This window comes from Lichenostomus cassidix, chromosome 27 (assembly GCF_008360975.1).
Source record: "Lichenostomus cassidix isolate B80296 chromosome 27, HeHo_3.0, whole genome shotgun sequence".
Classification (NCBI taxonomy): domain Eukaryota; kingdom Metazoa; phylum Chordata; class Aves; order Passeriformes; family Meliphagidae; genus Lichenostomus; species Lichenostomus cassidix.
The window spans coordinates 2759933-2777819 of NC_139507.1; the positions used below are offsets into that span (position 1 = coordinate 2759933).

The following is a 17887-nucleotide window of genomic DNA, read 5'->3' on the forward strand; positions in this document are numbered from 1 at the left end:
ACTCGGTGACGTCACGTGCCGCGTGGTGATGCAATGGTGACGTCACGCAGAGCGTGTCCTAGACGCGAGCTCGCGGCTTGTCCCCGCCGGTCCGGCCCGGTCTCGGTGCGGCCCGTGTGTGGCCGGGGCAGTGACATCCATGGCACAGTGAGTGAGGAGCAGCCCGAGATCCAGCCGCTGTTCGCACCGGGCGAGATCGACTCCAAACTGAGGCTCCAGAGGGGAGGCTGCAAATTCCCACCCACTGGCTGTTCCTGGTGTGTCTCCGCAGCAGAGAAGGGACTGAAGTGGAGTTAATCTAAACACAGATAATTACTCCTGGCATCCGGCTTGGGACAGTTGCTGTGGGCATAGAGGCACCCAGTGGGGCACTTCATCTCATTGAGCCCCAGGAACAGATGTCAATCCCCGTCCTGTTGGTTTATCTGGTTCTACCCACACTGACCCGCTCAGCCAATTTTTTTAAATTATTCTCAAATGGAGACCCAAAGGCAGAGAGATGCACTGGAGTCACACGTGGAATGGATGACAGGTCCACAAGGAGCATCCTGTCCTGTACTTGAATCCCTACACAGTTACCTGTGGAAGCCCACCCTGGAGTAGGTAACCCCAGGGACAAACAGCTCTGGGGCCTTGGCCTGGCTGCCTACAGAGAGGGTTCTTTTCATGGAACTCTCAGCAGCAGCAAACACTGGAAATTAATGCTCTGGAAAAAGGTCCCTCCAGGAAAACACAGTGTTACAGAATGCAGCCTGTTTTCACTATGGCACAGGGTACAATTCTGTGATTCCAGAGCCACCAGGCCCAGGTCAATGGGGAGTGAGTGGTCACAGGGCAGGGACATGGCAGAGAAAGTGCTGACTGCTGCGAGCATTGTGAATGAACAATGTTCCATCTGCACCCGTGGGATGTCCGGGTTCCCCAGCGTGTAGTTGGGATGGATCATTTCTCCCCGTCTGCCCTGAGGCAGCTCAGCTGGATGGAGCCCAGGGCTCTGGGGCATTCCTGGTATTTGCCAGCCAGTGGCAAAGGCCGAGAGCAGACTTGGCCTGGCAGGAGGTAGGAGGTGCTGAAGATGAATAACTGTTTTCAAAGCTACAGAATGAGGGAAACTGCCACCTTCCCAGTGTGCCCACAGCCTTCCCAAGTGCCCCCAGGCTGGCAGCAAAGCCCAGGCCAACGAAGGCTCTGTGGCAGCTCTGTCCATGGGAGCTTGGTTCCCTCTGGCTGAGCCAGCTCCAGAAACAGCGAAGGGTCTGGCCCAGGGTCACTCCCAAGATCTGAATTTTCCTTCTCCACATTCCTGGCATGTTCCCGCTGGGTTGTTGCAGTCTGTGGTGGCCCCTCCCACGTGTCTCCCTGTTTTGACTCAATTAGGGGTTTTACCACTAAATCCACAAGTAACCCACTGTATTTGGTCTTGTTTACAAGCACAGTTTTGTGCAGTGTACACTGCACCATGTCCCGCATCTAAAGTCTGATGACGGGATCTGTAGAAGGCTCAAGGATTGCGGGGCTGGGAGAGCTCCTTTAGGGGGAGTGCTCAGCTGCCTCACTTCAGGAGTGAGTTATCCTTCTCTGTGTTAAATCTGTGTGGACATGTTGCACCCTGCATGTTCTATGTGTGCCTGTTGTACATTGACATACATGGGAAGGGGCATTCTTGAGATACAGATGTTTCCATGCTGTAACTACTGAATTGAAATTGTAGCATTTCTTTAAAATATTGAAAATCAGGCTCTCATAGCCCTGGGGGAAAAAAAAAAAGCCCAAAGAAACCAAAGTTAAGTATTGGCAAAAGATCTGAACTTCCAGCTGAACTTTCAGTGTGTGCAGTTGTTTAAACCAGCCTTCAATGCACACAGCTGTGCCCAGATGGGGCTGCTTGCTTCCCACTTTCTTCCCAGCAGCTTCCCGAGTCGTTTACTAAAGGATTTTGTTTTTTCCTCCCGTTACCTACTGTGCCTTTAGACTGAGGGTAAAGAAGGGGCCGCTGCAGTTCCAGAGCTTTGCATTCCTGGCCGAGCTGTGCTTGTGTTTGCATGCAGAGCCATCGCCTCCCCTCCAACTATTTTAATCATTTCAAAAGGGTGGGTCAGCAGGCATTTGGCAGCGGCTCCTTTTCTATAGCTGAGGTGGAGTCAGCCAATGACCTGCAAGCCTGGAAAATTTTGCAGGGCAGTTCCACTGGACGGCTGTGCGGAGCTGTGCCATTTGAATTTCAGCACAGACACTCACTCACTGCGCTCCCCATTCCTGGCGTGTCTCCCAGTGCGGAGTTTAGCTGAGGCTCGGGCTCAGTTTTCCCTGCTCTCTCCCTGCAGTGACAGCTTCTCCGGGCTCCGTGAGCCAGGACTCCCGAGCGACCATGGAGGACACCACCTTGCAAATCATCGAGCCACCCACTGTTTCTGAGACCTCAGAGGAACAAGTGCCTGAGGAACCCATCAAATCAGACCAGATCAACGGTGTGATGGTGCTGACCCTTCTGGACAAGATCATCGGAGCAGTGGATCAGATCCAGCTGACCCAAACACAGCTGGAGGAGAGACAGCAAGAGATGGATAGCGCAGTGACCAGCATCCAGGGAGAGCTGACCAAGCTGACCAAGGCACACACCACCACCAGCAACACTGTCAACAAAATGCTGGAGAAGGTGCGCAAGGTGAGCGTCAACGTGAAAACAGTGCGGCAGAACTTGGAGAAGCAAGCCGGGCAGATCAAGAAGCTGGAGGCCAACGAAGCGGAGCTCCTGAAACGCAGAAACTTCAAAGTCATGATTTACCAGGTAAGGAACTGTTTCACGATATCCTTACATCCTGTTAGTGGGTGTTTTCTTTGCCGAGGGTCCTGTCACACTGCATGTTCGGTCCAGCCCTCTCCCAGACTCCCCAGATTGTCCAGCAGTCCAAACTGAGGCGGCTCCCCCGTCATTCTCTCTTGTGGTTTAACATTTTCCGTGTGTCGTAAGGCAAAGTTTGACAGAGTTGTCCCATTTAACAGGAATTTTAATGCAGATAGGGAACGAGGCCTTAAGAACTCACTGCAATGGGCCAGAAGTATTAAAATAACCCGATTTTACTGCTTAGTCCAACAAAGAGTGCTCTGGGATCTGGAAAGGGGTGTTGCAAATCCATCTGCCAACGTCTCTTCTACCAAGAGACACCATGTGTATGGCTACGTGGAGACCGATAATATTTCAGATTTGTGACATGCATCTGGTAACAAGTGACAGTAACCCCGGCCTCGGGGTTAATCTGTCCAGCCAGGGCAGATAGAGCTGTCAGAGAAAATCCAGCCCAGCCCCCTGAGCTTGGCAGTGCTCGGGGCAGCCTTTGCTGTGGGCTTGTACAATTCCCACCTTCTTTCTTCCGCATCCTGCAAGCCTTGAGCCTTCTTGTTGTTTGGTCTCAATAACAGCTTTGGTTTGCTTGATGTTCACCCCCTGCACTAAGTGTTGGAGTTTTCATTTAACGTTAAACAAGGAGAGAGAGAGGAACAGGGTTCTGTCAGGTTTCCTGCCCGGAGTTAGTTTTCCGCATCAGAGCAAACTCTTCTGTTGGGCCATGGGAGAAAAGTGAGCGAAACAGTTAATGCTACAGTTGGAAGCCTCTGGGTTAATAATAGCCAGCGCCAGGGACAAATGGAGAAGCTTCGAGTGCTGATCATGGGAAGAGAGAGAAGAAAAGCGGAATAAAAGGGAGAATGGCCCTTACTGTGAGGTTTGAGGGCGAGTGGCTCATGACAGGCTCAGGGATCAGATACGTACAGGGCCTGTGGGACTCCTTGCTTTGGAGTCTGAGCATTTGTAGTTTATCACAGCTGAAAGTCTGAAATACTTGAGCACGTTCAGATAATACAGGAAACAAACAGTTATAGACAGTTTATAATATGTGTATGTATGTATTGCAAGCTCTTTGTATCAACCTGTGCATGGAAAAGTGAAATAGAAGCAACAACCATTGCAAAATGAGTGGAGTGAAGGGAATTGTTTAAACATAACATTCCATGTCAGTTACGGAAATAGGTAGGAAGTTGGCAAGGTTCAGTGTCCTTGGGAAGCATCCCAAACATCTGCAGGTTAGTGTTTCATGAGCAGTTTGTGTTGGTTTGCTGTGGCTTACTGATACTGAGCAGAGTTTCTCTTCGAAAATTAAAAAGCAATCCTGCTTCTAAAGGGCTTGGGGCCTGCCCTTGCTGCTGTGGTGAGGACAGAGAAGCCTTGGAGAGAGTTGTTTGGCCAGGGACTGTGCCAGGGACTTGGGGAATCACGGAGGTATTAGGGGAAGAAGTTATTTCGAATTTGGAATAATTTCCCAGCATGGAATTTAGTGTGATTTGAATGAGAGGCCACAGAGCACAAGTAAAGAATCCTAGAGGTTTGTACCATGTGAAATGGAGCTGTTTGTGCCCTCATGGACATCCTGGCACTTCGAGGGGAGCCAGAGCAGACCTGGCTGCAGCAAGAAAGCATCCAGCCGCTGGGGTCCACCCTGGGTGCTAACTGAGAAATTCACTGTGCTTTTCTAATGGTGTCTGTAATTAAAACCAAATAATTACAAAATAACTCTCATCTAATTCAGTGGCTCAATTCTCAGACACCCCCCCCACCTACCAAAGTGTCTGTCGGGTACATTACTGGACTGGTCATGTAATTAATTCTGCAGTGTTGAGCACATTATCGCTCCTCTCTGACTCAGGGAAAGCTGCTTTGCCAAACTCAGAGTGACTCCTATGTGTTTTCAGTTGCTGTGGCAAAAAGTCCAAAGATTTATTAGTCTTTTCTTTTGGAGGACAAAAGATAAATTCGTCCTAAGAGACGTAAAATATTCCATAATCCCAGTGGTGACTGTTTTCAGGTGAGGGAGCTGAGCAGAGCAGAAGTCGAGCCCTGTAAGTTTCAATATTGCACAGTTCTGCAGTTGGAAGAAATAAAAGAGGTAAAGATAAATGAGCTTTTTGCTGGTTATTGATGTTTGATTATTCTCTCAGCATTGAGTCCAGAGGCTTCAGCAATTGTGAAGGGATTATTTCAGGAGTGCAAATAAGATCTTTTGCACCTTCGAGGGGAAGTCAGACTGCCTGTTGAGAATTGTGTTTTGCTTGCTGTAGATTAGGAGGGAATGAAAACCAAATTTTATTCAGGGAAAGCCTGACCTGTGGGATGATCCTAAACACATCTGCTGGGGTAGTTTCAAAATTTGGGGGAGAAAGTGCAGGGATATCACTCCCACGTCCTGGCTAAGGGGAGGTGTTGAGCAGAACATTTACCAATGTCACTCAGTCCTGTCCATGCTTGTGTTTTCTCACTTGCTTACCCTCTTTGAGCTGATTTTGCCAGGAGCTGGTCTGAGTTCTACAGAGTTAAGAGTTTTTGTACAGACTTAATGTAGGGAATTAGATAAATTCTTGAGAATAAAATTTGAAAACAATCATGCCCCTCCAAATTGCCCTATCTTTCTCTTTTGAAAACTTGCCGAGCCAAAGCAGAGGTGACAGCTTTGACAGGCCACTGTGTATGCTGATGTTCACTGCAGAACTTACCTTCCTAAAAAGTCTGACATCAGTGAGTGCCTGCACTGCTCAGCAGCCCCTGGGAACAGAGCTCAGAGCTTCCTTTGTGCCTCAGGTCCAGGCTCCTGCCTTTCAGAGAAATCAGGATTCCAAAACTTTGGTGAGAGTGGTTGCTAATAAAAACAAACTAAAGTGACTTCATCCCAAATCTCCTGGTTTTAGGATCCTGAATCTGGGGGTGGTTACTGCAGTTCATGGTTAAATAATGGATGTCCTGTGCAAGCAGCTACTGCTCTGAAACCAGACTTTGTGCCGTGTTCAGCTGGAGAGTGGCACGTGGCAGTTTATGTAAGCTTGGCATTTTCCTCCAAACAGTTTTTGACAATTATTCCTGAAAATGTCAAAAGCTGATTTTCTTACAACCGGACAAACCCTTGCAGCACTCTGCTCACACACAAGAGTATTGAATTTCTAAAGTGTGCTGGTCCTTTATTTTGAGGCTCGTGTGGGTGCCAAGCTCTGGGAACTCTGGCTTAGGATGTGCAGCATTTTTGTTGGGAAGAGCAGCCTTTGTCTGCTCAGAGGGGTGTGAGTGAGTGCTCCTCACACTGTCCAATTCGGAGACTCCAGTGGGGGTCATCTGCTCTTTGGGGGCTCCGGTGGCTGCTGTGAGCTGTGTGAGATGTGAGTTTCCATGGGAAGGGCTGTGCAGTTGGGAAAGCAGGGTGGGACCTGGACCCCAGCCATGCAGTGTGGGGTGGGTAGGGCTGGGCAAGGAAATATAAATAGCCCAGCCTGGCTTTGTGCTCGCGTGGGCCTTATACGGATGGGAGCAGCAAGACTGTACATCGTGAGAAGGAGGGGTGGATTTCAAACCCACGCATTAATGTGACAGATTCAGAGGCCAGACCTGAACTGCCTCGGTTTTGGGTCTGTGCTCCTCAAAACAGAGTGTGGAAAAGGACATGAGCTCAGGGGGCTGAGGAGAAGCACGGGGCAGGGAGCCCAGGACATACAAACCTATTGCCCGGGGCTGCAGCTTTTCTCCACTGCTCAAACAGAACGGCAGCTGCCCTGAGCTATGGTTTTGTTTTAAATTAATCATTCAGAAACAAAACTATGATGAGTTTAATGGCAATGGAGCATTGACAAGAGCCAGCAAGATCCACAGGCCTGAGGGACAGCCTGGGTGGGTGACGTGCCTGCAGTTCAGTGGAGCTTGCCTAGTTACCAGCATTAAAAAGTAAATAGGAATTTCCAAAGCAATTTGGATGACAGCACTGGCATAGGCACAGGCACCAGATACCCACAGGGTGCTTTTCCTGCAAGACCAGCTGGCTCCGTGTGGCTGAGAACTCTCTGTGCTGGAACATCCATCCCTCTTCCCAGTGGGTCGCTGCAGGGATTTGCATTGCAGCAGCCACTGTATTTATTTTCTGATAACATTTTAAAAGAAAAAGCTGTTTTCACTTTAACTGAGAATCCAGTCTAAAGCAGCTCATGTCTGTGCTCCTTCCATTGCAGGGGCACCACGTGAACATCCCAATGTAAAAAAATCTCACATATTCTCTGCATATTACAGACTTATAAGAGGCTCAAGATAATAACTCAGAGGAGACTGAGCCTTAAAAAAAAGTCAGGATGTTAATAGCTCTGACTTCCAGGATTTTTCTTAGTACAGATTACCAGTCTAGTAGTAGACAACTCTGGAGCATGGATTTCTCTGTTGCAGTCTGGAATCAACTGCATTAATATTTCATTGCTCAGCTATTATTTATAAGCAGTTGGTGCCAGAACTGTTTGCTTTGCTGGAATCCTTTCACCATTATAGTTACAGACTGAGCTGTGCAGCCATAAATTGTCTCAGAGCAAAGGGCCAGAGGCTGCCCAGCCATTGGGATGGGGTTAGACTGGACAAATAGTGGCTCATGAAAACAAATCCAAGGTAATATCCCTCCTGATCACATATTCCTCCCTCAGGCCTCTCATGTGCACAGCAATGACTCATAAACTGTTCAGCAACAGACTTAGCCCTCTTTTATCCCATTTGGGATTGTCCTCTTCATTCTGCACGATCTCCTACAACTTACAGAGCACCTGAAGAATTGTGGGTCCACTGTCCAGCTGCGAGATAGACAAAGAGCAGAAACAAAATGTTCAGTGTCAGTAAAGGAAAATCAAATATTTAGAATAAAAAGCCTCAGGATGTTTAGTCTCCAGCTTTATGGGAGGATGCAAATGTCAGTGTCTGCAAATCATCTGTAATGCAAACCCCATCTATGCTGCTTTGCTGCTCAGGAGCAGCTCCGGAGTCATCAATCAGCTCAGACAGATTTATCTGGGAGGAGTAGATCTGAGAGCAAAGCCAGTGGTACAAACAGACTGATAATGGCATCAAAACTTTCTAATGCTGTCAGAGGGGGGGAAAGCACCTTTTCACTCTCGATCTATTTACTTCTCTGTTTCCTACAGCCCTGTCTCTCCTCTGACTCACTATAGGCAAAAACATTTTTCCAAGCACAGCCTCCTCCTCTCCCCACCCTCTCTCCCTTCCTTTGCACCAGCTCTGGTGCCTGTATCAGGCTGTTGTTTCTCACAGCTGATGAAGCAGATCCAGCTTTTCAGACACAGGGTAACTGGATGTGCCTGATAGGAAGGAGTGCCAAGCAGATTGCACAACACCCGGAATTTCAGAGGGTGGTAGGATTCTGCTAGTCAAGGAGATTCTACTTGAGAGTGAACTACTTATCGCTCTAACATTTACCTAATCCCAACCTGATTTGCTTTCTCCCCTCATATTTTAGGTCTTTTTCTCTCAGCAGTATTCCTTGGTGACTTCCTAGTGCTGGACTCAAATCTCATCTCTAAGGCTTGAGGCTTCTCTTTTCATGAACCTCTTGGCACTATTAGAGACAAACTTTGTCCAACCCTTGGAACCCAGAGTCAAGGCCATGCATGACTTTGCTGTGTCACTGGGTGCAGAGATCTGGGAGCTGCTGGGAATTATTCGGTGCTGGTTTAGGGTAAGGTCAGTACGTGACAAAACCAGCAGATAGAGTTCTGGAGTTGCACCCGGCTGTTTCAATCTCTGCAGCCTCTGCACTTGAATTAATAAACACAGGGCTTTCAAATCACTACACTTTTTTCATGAGCTACACCACAGCAAAGGGAGACAGGCGACACTGAATCACTCTGATGGTGAGCAGAGTTTAGCCTGTGACAGTGTCATTGTGAATTTGCCTGAACCCACAGAAGGGATCCTGCATCTCCTGGGACCTTCTGAATCAGAGACGGACACTCTTCCATCTCATAGACCTTTGCTAACTCCCTTTTCTGTCAAATTCTGCTTCTGCTTCTCCCTTTACTAAAATGTACCCCTGTGCCTTTTCTCTCTGCCTGTTCTTGTGCTAACCCGGATCACTGTTGGCGTGTTCCCAATCAGATTCCTGGCAGGAACAGGTAAGTGTTTCCATTGTGCTTCCTTTCCCCGGCCATTGAAATGCAGTTTTCCTCATCTTAGCCCGAGAAGATCCCGCGCGTGTGCCTTGAGCCTTCGCCAGGGACTGCCCTCTGAGCCCACCCCGTGGAGACAGGCCCAGGGCAGCAGAAGACATGCGAGGAGGCAGCAGTTTAGGGCCTCGTCAGCGGCACCCCCTGAAGATCATTCTGAACCTCTTCTGAAGCTCTGGGAGCTGCTGATTCCTAGCCTTTGCCTCTTGCCTGCTTGGGGCTGCCTCAGGCTCTCAGACCTGCAAGGCTGATCCTGCTGCTGACTAATGCGCTTGCTGCATGAGCGTGGGTGTGAGGAGCTGGGATTTTCCCTCAGGCGATCTGAGAGGGAGGAGTTGCTGTGTGACTTGCATGAAGGGTGAGTGGCCAGGGGCAGTTGGCTCTGCTGGGCTCTAACTGGGCAAATCCCACTTGTTCACTCAGCCGCTGTTTCTCCCTCTGAAACAGCCCCGGAATACCCACCTCCTCAGGCTTCTTGTGAGCATTAGTTTGTGATTGTGAAATGGTTTGAAGTTGTTGTTTTAAACAGGTAGAAGACACGCAGAGAGCACAAACTGCGACATAAACTTCCAGTGCCTCAGGCAGGCCCTGTAGCATCTCCCATTTCTGTCTGGCCATAGCCTCTGGAGCTGCTTGCTCGGAGCCAGGCCCTGCACACACTTTAGTTTAACTGCTGTTCATATCACATTTAGGCCACGGAGGCCACAGTGGCCTATTGCCTTCCTGTCATTGTGCAGCTACTGGAGAAAATGCCCCAAGCTCCAGCTGCCCAGCAGCATGCGCTGCACTGTCCAGTGGGAATGGCCACCTGGTTGGACAGGACTATTCCAAGAGCCAGGTGAGGGTGAACTCAGCCCAGGAACTGGGGTCTCTGGGCAAAGCTGCCGGGGAAAACTTCTCCTTTCCAAGGAGAGTCAGACATAAAAAAATGCCATTTTTGTGGTCTATTTAAAAAAAAAAAAATCTAGCAATCTAGCAATTTCAGTCCCCACAGAAAGGGTCTGTTCCACCAAGGCACCAGAGAGGGAAGCACAGCCTCCTCTGTGCAGGACATCTGGACACCCCAGAGCCCTGCTAGGTTTGGGGTGCTTCTCAGGCGTGCTGCTGTTATTCAGGAATAGCTGAATTCTCCTTCCCATGACACTGCTGGAAGGTCAGCACAGAACAGCCTCCTCTGAGGCCTGGCAGAGCAGAGCAGTTATCATGGCAACGGGAGAGAAGAACTTGTTCTCTTCTGGCACGGCTTGATCTGACCTGGAGGGCTGTTTGCTGCCCGAGCTCCTAATCCTCCCCCGGGCACTCAGGCCAGGGCTGGGCTGTGCTGCCCAGGGTGGACAGAGGGAGAGCTGGGGCACAGGAGGGGCTGTGGGCTCCAGCTCACCCATCATTGGGATCAGCCCAGTTTGGTCATAGTGGAGCCTGGGAATGTGAGCTGGTTGTTGACTGCACGTTATGGCTGCAAATGTCAACCAAACTCACTGTTTGTGCTATTGCAGTTGTGTAAAAATAACGGAGTGAAATGAATTGCAGATGTGATTTGCATGTGCATGTGAGAACCTTCCATTAAACGGTCCAACTGGAGATTGGAGTGGCTGGGAGTGCTGGGACTCCATTTCTTACACACTGACTGGGAATGCAGTTCAGCTCTGCGTCTCCTTGGCCTTTTATACGCCAGGGGAAGTGTTTACGTGTGTTGTAGCAACCAGGCGGGTGTCCATGGCCGTGGGCTGCGGGTGACTCACTGCCAGGGAACTCGAAAACAATGTCAGATAAAAGCCCACTCAGGGGAGCTGGGAAGAGGCTGCTGTGGATCCAACAGTTCGGAATTGTTTGAAGTAGGAGGACACAGAGCAGCTGGCAGCCAGCTGCCTTTGGGGCTGGCTGTGGGCACTGGGGCCCCTCTGGGTGCCCACAAAGTCCACAGATGGACCAGCCTGGTGCCAGGGAGCTTCCCAAAGCACACATCTTCCCGGGAGGTCTGTGCTGCAGGGACAACACACACTCCCTCTGCTGCTGAGTGCAGCTTTGCAGGGCCAGAGTTTGCTGCTGGTGGTACCAAAATCTTCTCAAAATGTTGTTTACCCACTGTCCTTGTGCCAGCTGGATCCAAGCTGAGAGGACAGAGCTGGTTTGCCTCTGCTGATTGGGAGCCAGGCTTTGAACACCCCAACAGGCAGGGATGCCAAGACCCAGGATTTTGGACTCGCCCACTTCAAGATCAGTGTTTTCCAAGTAAAAATAGAATGCCTGGTGTTAAAAATGTGGCTCAACTGGATGAGTCATGAGTGAAATGATGTGCAGAGAGCATAGTGCCTTGCTTGGAACAGGGATTTGTGCAGTAGCCACCCATGGACCCAGGATGATTCTTGATTGTTCTGGTCACGTCCCATTATCCTCCACTGCTGTGTCTGCAGGCATGTTCTGCCCACACCAGGCAGTTCCCCTTCCCCTCCCCGCTGGAGAAACCTCCCAGGCAGGGAGGAGTTTAGATGGCAGCTCCCATCTCTAAACTGAACATCAGCAATGCACATGCAAATCACAAAAGCCACTCTTCGTGGCATTTTGGCAGTGCCTGGGTGCAGGGAGGAGGTACATGCAAGGGATGCTTAGCAGAAGGTGCTCATCCCCATTAAGATGTACCAGAGCTGTGGATGTTCTCGCACCAGCTGTGCTGTGCTTGAGCCCACAGGAATGCTCCCTGAATGCAGGTGACCCCACAGCACACTGCTGAAAATCCTCCAGCTGTCCCCCCCGCTGGTTATCTACTGATCGGATCAGCAATCAGAGTGAGGAAGAGTGGGAGTGGGAAATGCAGGAATTATACCAGGCTTACAAGAGAGAGGCCGGGAGCAGGATGTGAAGGATTTCCCAAGCACAGCTGGAGAAAAGCTCTCAGAAACAGTCCCAAGGGCAGAGGCTGGGATCCTCACGTATGGGAAGGGCTGTGCTCCCTCTGTGCCTCTGGCTCTGATCCATGAGGTGTCTCCTGACAGAGGTGAGAGCAGAGCCATGAGCATTGCTGGGCTGGGGCTGGGCTGTGGGGATGGAACGGGGCTAGCAGAAGTGGTGAAGTGCCTTAGTGCAGCCGGTGGGATCACAGGGCAGCTGCTGCTCTCTGGGTGAAGTGCAGGAATAGGGAGAGCTGCAGGCACCCCAATAGAAGCTGCTGCTGCTATCCCATGTATCCACAGCTGCTGCTGGCCATGTCTTCATGGCTGTGAGGGAAGAGCTGCAGGATGCTGCTGAACATTGCTGGGAGCAATGCTAACACAGCCCACCCCACCACCTCAGAAAATTCAGTCAGGAGCTGGATCTACTGGTGTACCACGAGGAAAGATGGTTATTTATGTGACAGATGTGGAGTTTTTGAGGTGGTATTTCTTTCTGCAGACACATATTCTGGAGCTGACAAGGGACTGATAGGATCAGAGTTTGCAGGATATGGCCCATTTCCAGGGACAACAGTGCCAGGAGAGAGGGGGATGCCTTTGTTCTGGCTCATTGTGTTGCTGCAGAAGGAAGGAAGTGGCTGGAGTTCCTGATGTTCTGCTGGCTGGGCAGGGTCCTTGGGAGTTTCTGGGATTGCTCTGGCAGGTGTTGTTGTGGAGAACAGGATCCCTGCCTTCCCTGTGATGTGGGTTTGCCCTGGACTGACCTGGCCCTCTGGAGAGCATGTGTATTGTTTTCTGCTGAAGTGGCTCATCAAATGAAGAAAACATATGTTGGCCACTTCACCTTAATTTCCACAAAGTGTTTGGGACCTGACATGTGATCTGGAGGGCGAAGAGCTTCACGCAGCACTGCCCTCTGCTCTGAAGAAAACCCAGAATGAAACTTATGCTCCAGCAGGCTCTGTGTTTTCACCACAGACACTGCAGCCTGTGCCACCCTCACTGAGCCCAGTGCTCCATGGAGCTAGCTTGTCACTGCTTGCAAAGGTTTCTCCAGATGCCCTTGTGCTTCTAGAACTTCAGCTGGCCCAAGAAACAGCACCTGTGCTTGGGAAAAAATGAGAAAGCAGATGAGAGCATCTGGATTTCACCCAGGTGAAACTGTGCTGGAGTCACGTATACAATGAGTTGTGTCACTTCTTCAGGGGTGCAAGGGAAGACAGGGCTGGGGACAGTGCAGAGGGCCGACCACAGCAGCTGTGTCTGCAGGGAGGGCATCTCCTGCTTTTGTTCAGGGGCTCAGGCCAGAGCACAGTGTGGCAGTGACCTTGGTGAGGCAGGGCAGTGGCATGCAGTGGGACAGCGCTCAGGGTGCTGGTGTGCACACATGCCGTCCCTTCCGGTGCTGAGCAGGGACTGGGATGTTCTGTCCCGTGGAAGCAACAGGGACGCCCCTCCTCATGCTTGATGGAATCACCATCCCCAGTGTCCCGGCTCTTGGCACCTGTGCAGCTCATTTGCGCACAGCTGAAGTGGAGCAGTGGCGGCTGCTGTGACATGCAGAGCATGGGAGATGCCGCAGCAAAGTCACCCTCCTGGGTCACATGGCACCTCCCCAAGCCAGGGGCAGGCAAATCACTGACAGTGTTCTAGGGTTTGCCATGCACTTCAAGCACTCAGGGTATACCAGGCCTGCCACTTAATTTCCCTGGGCCTGGCTCCTGTCAGTGCAGGACTGGAATCCCATCCTTGCTCCATTCTTCTACTGCCCGCCCCAGGGCTCAGAATGGCACCTGGCCGTCCTGCTGCCCAGGCTCTTCTCCAAACCTCAGCCCAGCAGCTCCGCCTGCTGTGTGCCCATTCCACACGTTGCACTTTGGCTGCTGCTAGATTTCTGACAGCGCTGGTCCTGGCAGCTCCCACCTCTCCCACCCAGCTCTGTAGATTAGAACTGCTTGGGCAATAAAATTCCAAGCGTGGGCTGCAGCCCCGCAGCTGTGACGCTCCGTACAGTGATGGGCTATTTCCAGCCTGTCCCGGGAACAGAGAGGTGAATCACTGCAGCAGGGACGCATGCTATGTGCTGCTCAGATGAAAACCAATCCCACTCCAGACCTGTGCCCCTCTCCCGGCACATGCTTGTCCTCTGCCACTGGGATCAGAAACTTGGCTAGCTCAGGCTTGTGGAGAAGCTGAATGAATCTAGCCCTGTCCCAAGTAGAGCTGTGTAGCCTTGCAGACCAGGCTGTGTGAGTTGCGGCCACTGTCTCCACCATCTCCAGATATGGACTTGGGCAAATTCTCTAACTTATTCCCCAGCGGACAAATAGGAAAACCAGGGCAGCCTGCTGCATCCCAAGAGATGTCCCAGCCCCACATCTGGATCCTGAGGCCTTGGGAAAGTCTGAATGCAGACTGGGGGTGGCCAGGACAGCATGTGCATGCTGGTGGTGTGGCCTGACTCCCAGCTTCGGTTGTGCCTCTGCAGCCCTGTGCTGCACCCGGGGCCATGGCCAGACCCAGCCAGGCTGGAGACCTGAAGACCACCATCCTGCAGCCAGGGGCTGCAACGGCCAGGTCCTGGGATAAAGATGAAACTGGAGGGGACATGACTGTGACAGGGGCAGAGGAAGAAGGGAAAAGGCTCCAGTTTCAGTACTGGGCTACCTTTCCCGTACTTCTAGGGTCACAGATGAGTTTGGAGCCAGCCCAGAGTGAGCAGAGCTGGTGCCTGAGTCCTGATACAGGACAGTCCTAAGCAGATCCTCTTCACAATAACTTACCAGCTGCAGTAAGGGAGAATGAGCCCAGGCCTGAAGTACCTGGGTCTGTTTAGCTGGGTGGAGGCTGATGTCTCCGTGGCACTGAGGGAGGGAGGATGGGCTGGCTCCTGGGCTGCCTGTGTGTATGTGTGCGTGTGTGTGTGTGTGTGTGTGTGTGTCTCACTGGCTCCGCTCTGTGTCTTGCAGGATGAAGTGAAGCTCCCATCTAAACTGAGCATCAGCAAGTCCCTAAAGGAGGGTGAAAAGCTGGAGAAGGAAGGTGAGGGTGAGGAGGTGCCTGTAGGTGAGGACCATGCAGAGGAGGACCACATCCAGCTCTCCTCGGATGAGGAGGTGGAGATTGAGGAGATTATCGAAGAGTCACGGGCAGAACGCATCAAAAGGAGCGGCATGAAAAGGGTGGATGACTTTAAGAAGGCATTCTCAAAGGAGAAGATGGAAAAGACTAAGCTAAAGACCAAGGAAAACCTGGAGAAGACCCGCCACAACTTGGAGAAGACCCGCCACAACCTGGAGAAGAGGATGAACAAACTGGGCACTAAAATTGTGACTAACGAAAGGAGAGAGAAGATGAAGAGCTCTCGGGACAAACTGAGGAAGTCTTTCACCCCTGACCACACCATCTATGCCAGGTCCAAGACAGCCGTCTACAAAGTGCCACCCTTTACTTTCCATGTCAAGAAAATAAGAGAGGGTGAGGTGGAAGTGAAAGCCACAGAGCTGGTGGAGGTTGGTGGAGAGGAGGGAGAAAATTCAGATCTGATGCGTGGGGAGAGCCCCGAGATGCACACACTGCTGGAGATCACAGAAGAGACTGACGCGGTACTGGTGGACAAGAGTGACAGCGAGTAGGACAGGCTGCAGCACGCAAGGGTTGTGGACGACGGCTGAACACATTATCACTCACATTTTGAGCTCTCCCTGCCCTGGAGCCCTAGGGAAGTGTACACGATGCATCCTTCTTATCCTGCAGAGCCGACGCCAATCCCCTGCCTGCTTGTACAAGGTGTATTTTATATTTTAGTTTTAGCACACAAACATTAGGAACACGGAACTGTTTTTCTTACACTACTAAATCACCCTCAGAGACCATTCCTGCTGCAGCCTTCTTGCTCTACACCTGAAGATGGGCTTTGAGTGACAGGGCCCCAGCCTAGCTGGAGAGTGCTGATCCCAAGACAATGGCTGTACAGCTGAAAGTTCAAGAGTCCTCCATAAGAAAAACCTGGTATCAAGAAAGCTTCCTGAAAGTAGCCCCCCACCCACACCACCCGGCCCCCTGTGCCAGGCTGCACAGCTGCCCCCCAGTCAAGAAGACTCCCAGCACCCAAACTGGCTGCTCCTTCGGGGGACCAGAGGAACTGGGATGCAGCCAGTGCGTGGGAGGGAAGAGTTGAGCAAGTCCTGTTCATGGGCAGAGCATGGCAAAGCTGAGCTGGTGTGGTGCAGGTGGGGCTGCTCCTCTCTGCCCTCCCAAGGACCAGGTGACCTCTGCATGAAGCCACCCTGCAGCTGGGCCTGCCATGGGTGCCTTCAGGGTGTCACACAGCTGGGGTGTGCTGCTCCTCCCCACTGTGCCCCGGGGCCGTGGCAGGAACAGTGCAGACTGCACGCTTCCCTGCCTGGGTCCCGGATCTGGCTGTCAGAAATCCAGGGTCCATGGTGAGTCCTGGGAGCAGGGAGCAGCATGGAGGTGGGGTGCTGGATCTGCTCCCTCCACACCCACAGAGGTGGTGGCAGCAGGCAGTGAGGTCCATACTTGCTGCCCTGGGAGAGCGGAACACACAGGCAGTGATGCCGGAGGAGCCACCAAGGCTAGCAGCTTGTTTCCAGAGGGATATGGGATGCACTGCTGCCATGAGAGACTCTAGACCATCAGAGAGAGGCCCTGACACCTGTCCAGCACCAGACCTTGAGCATTCCTGAGTGTCTGCTCTCTGCAGGAGTCCTGGCACAGCTCAGGCTCATGCCCACGTCCTGTGCTTTCCTCCCTGTGTCCCTCTTTCTGCAGCTTCACTCCGTGCCCTGAGTGAAGCAGCTCGAAGGCAGCACACGGTGGCTTGGGGGCTCTGCCTGGCTCAGCCCTGCTTGGCTCTCACATACTCAGCCCAGCTGCAATCCCCAGCCCCGCATTCCCCATCCTGCTCCCCCAGCACGAGGCTGCTGCTGCTCACATAACCCAATATATAAACTCGCTTTTCCTTTAAGAATTATCTTCCTTCACATTGTCCAGTGCCTCCAGGCTGTCCCGGCCTCGGGGTCCTGCCGCAGCTTCCCTCCCCACAGAAGGTGTGACCGGCCGGTTCCGTGTGCCGGCTGCAGGCAGCCCTGAGACACCGCTGACCCCGAGGCTCCCGTGTGGGGAGGCACTGGGCCCTGGTTCGTGGCTGCCAGCGGGGCAGGTCGTTCCCAGCCCAGTGTGGCCCCCAGCCCGCAGGTCACCTGCCCTCACGGAGTCTCTTGCAGGCCCCCGGGCAGTTTTCACGCGGGTTTCCTCTGAGCGGCGGGGCCAGGGCAGCGGAAGCCCGGGTGATCCTGGCCTGTCCCTGGCTGTGCCCAGGCAGCAGCGCAGCAATAAAGTCTCTTTTGTAAACCACCAGCGTGCGGCCTGTCCTTGGCACCGGGTGTTGGGGAGGGGCTGCCACCCAAGGACCGACCACCACAGTTCTGCGTGGGGCTGACCCCAGAGCCCCACAGGGATCCATCCCCGCAGCCCTATGGGACTGAACCCCACAGCCCTAGGGGGGGCCGATCCTCACAGTCCTACGGGGATGATCCCCACATTCCCACAGGGATCGATCCCCACATTCCCACAGGGATCGATCCCCACAGCCCCACAGGGATCGATCCCCACATTCCCACAGGGGCCGATCCCCGTTTCCCCACGCGGGGGCGCTGCTCCCAGCATACCGCACGGGCCCGCCCCGGGAGGCGCGGCCCCTTTAAGAGGCTGCGGCGGCGGCGACCGCGTGACGTCACGGCGCTGCCCGGAACTCAGCCGGGTTTCCCGGACGGCTGTTCCCGGCAGTCGCACCCCGCCCCCCGGTCCCCTGCACCGCCTCTGCCCGGCGCAGCCCTGCGGCGGGAGGCGGTGCCATCCGGGAACAGCTTGGGGGGGCAGCCCCCTCCGGCTCGCGCCGTGACGCGCCGCGCGGTGCGCGAGCTGATTGGTTATCGGGGGCCGGCCGG

General features: G+C 52.6%; 1 protein-coding gene across 1 annotated transcript; it reads left to right on the forward strand.

The window, feature by feature from the left end:
* The first annotated feature begins 2164 nt into the window (after nt 1-2164).
* Nucleotides 2165-17294, forward strand: CAVIN1 (caveolae associated protein 1). Its single transcript, XM_085083385.1, has 2 exons — nt 2165-2788; nt 14885-17294. Exons 1-2 carry the CDS (start codon nt 2369-2371, stop codon nt 15548-15550), a joined length of 1086 nt encoding a protein of 361 aa, XP_084939511.1. The 5' UTR covers nt 2165-2368; the 3' UTR covers nt 15551-17294.
* Nucleotides 17295-17887: the final 593 nt, after the last annotated feature.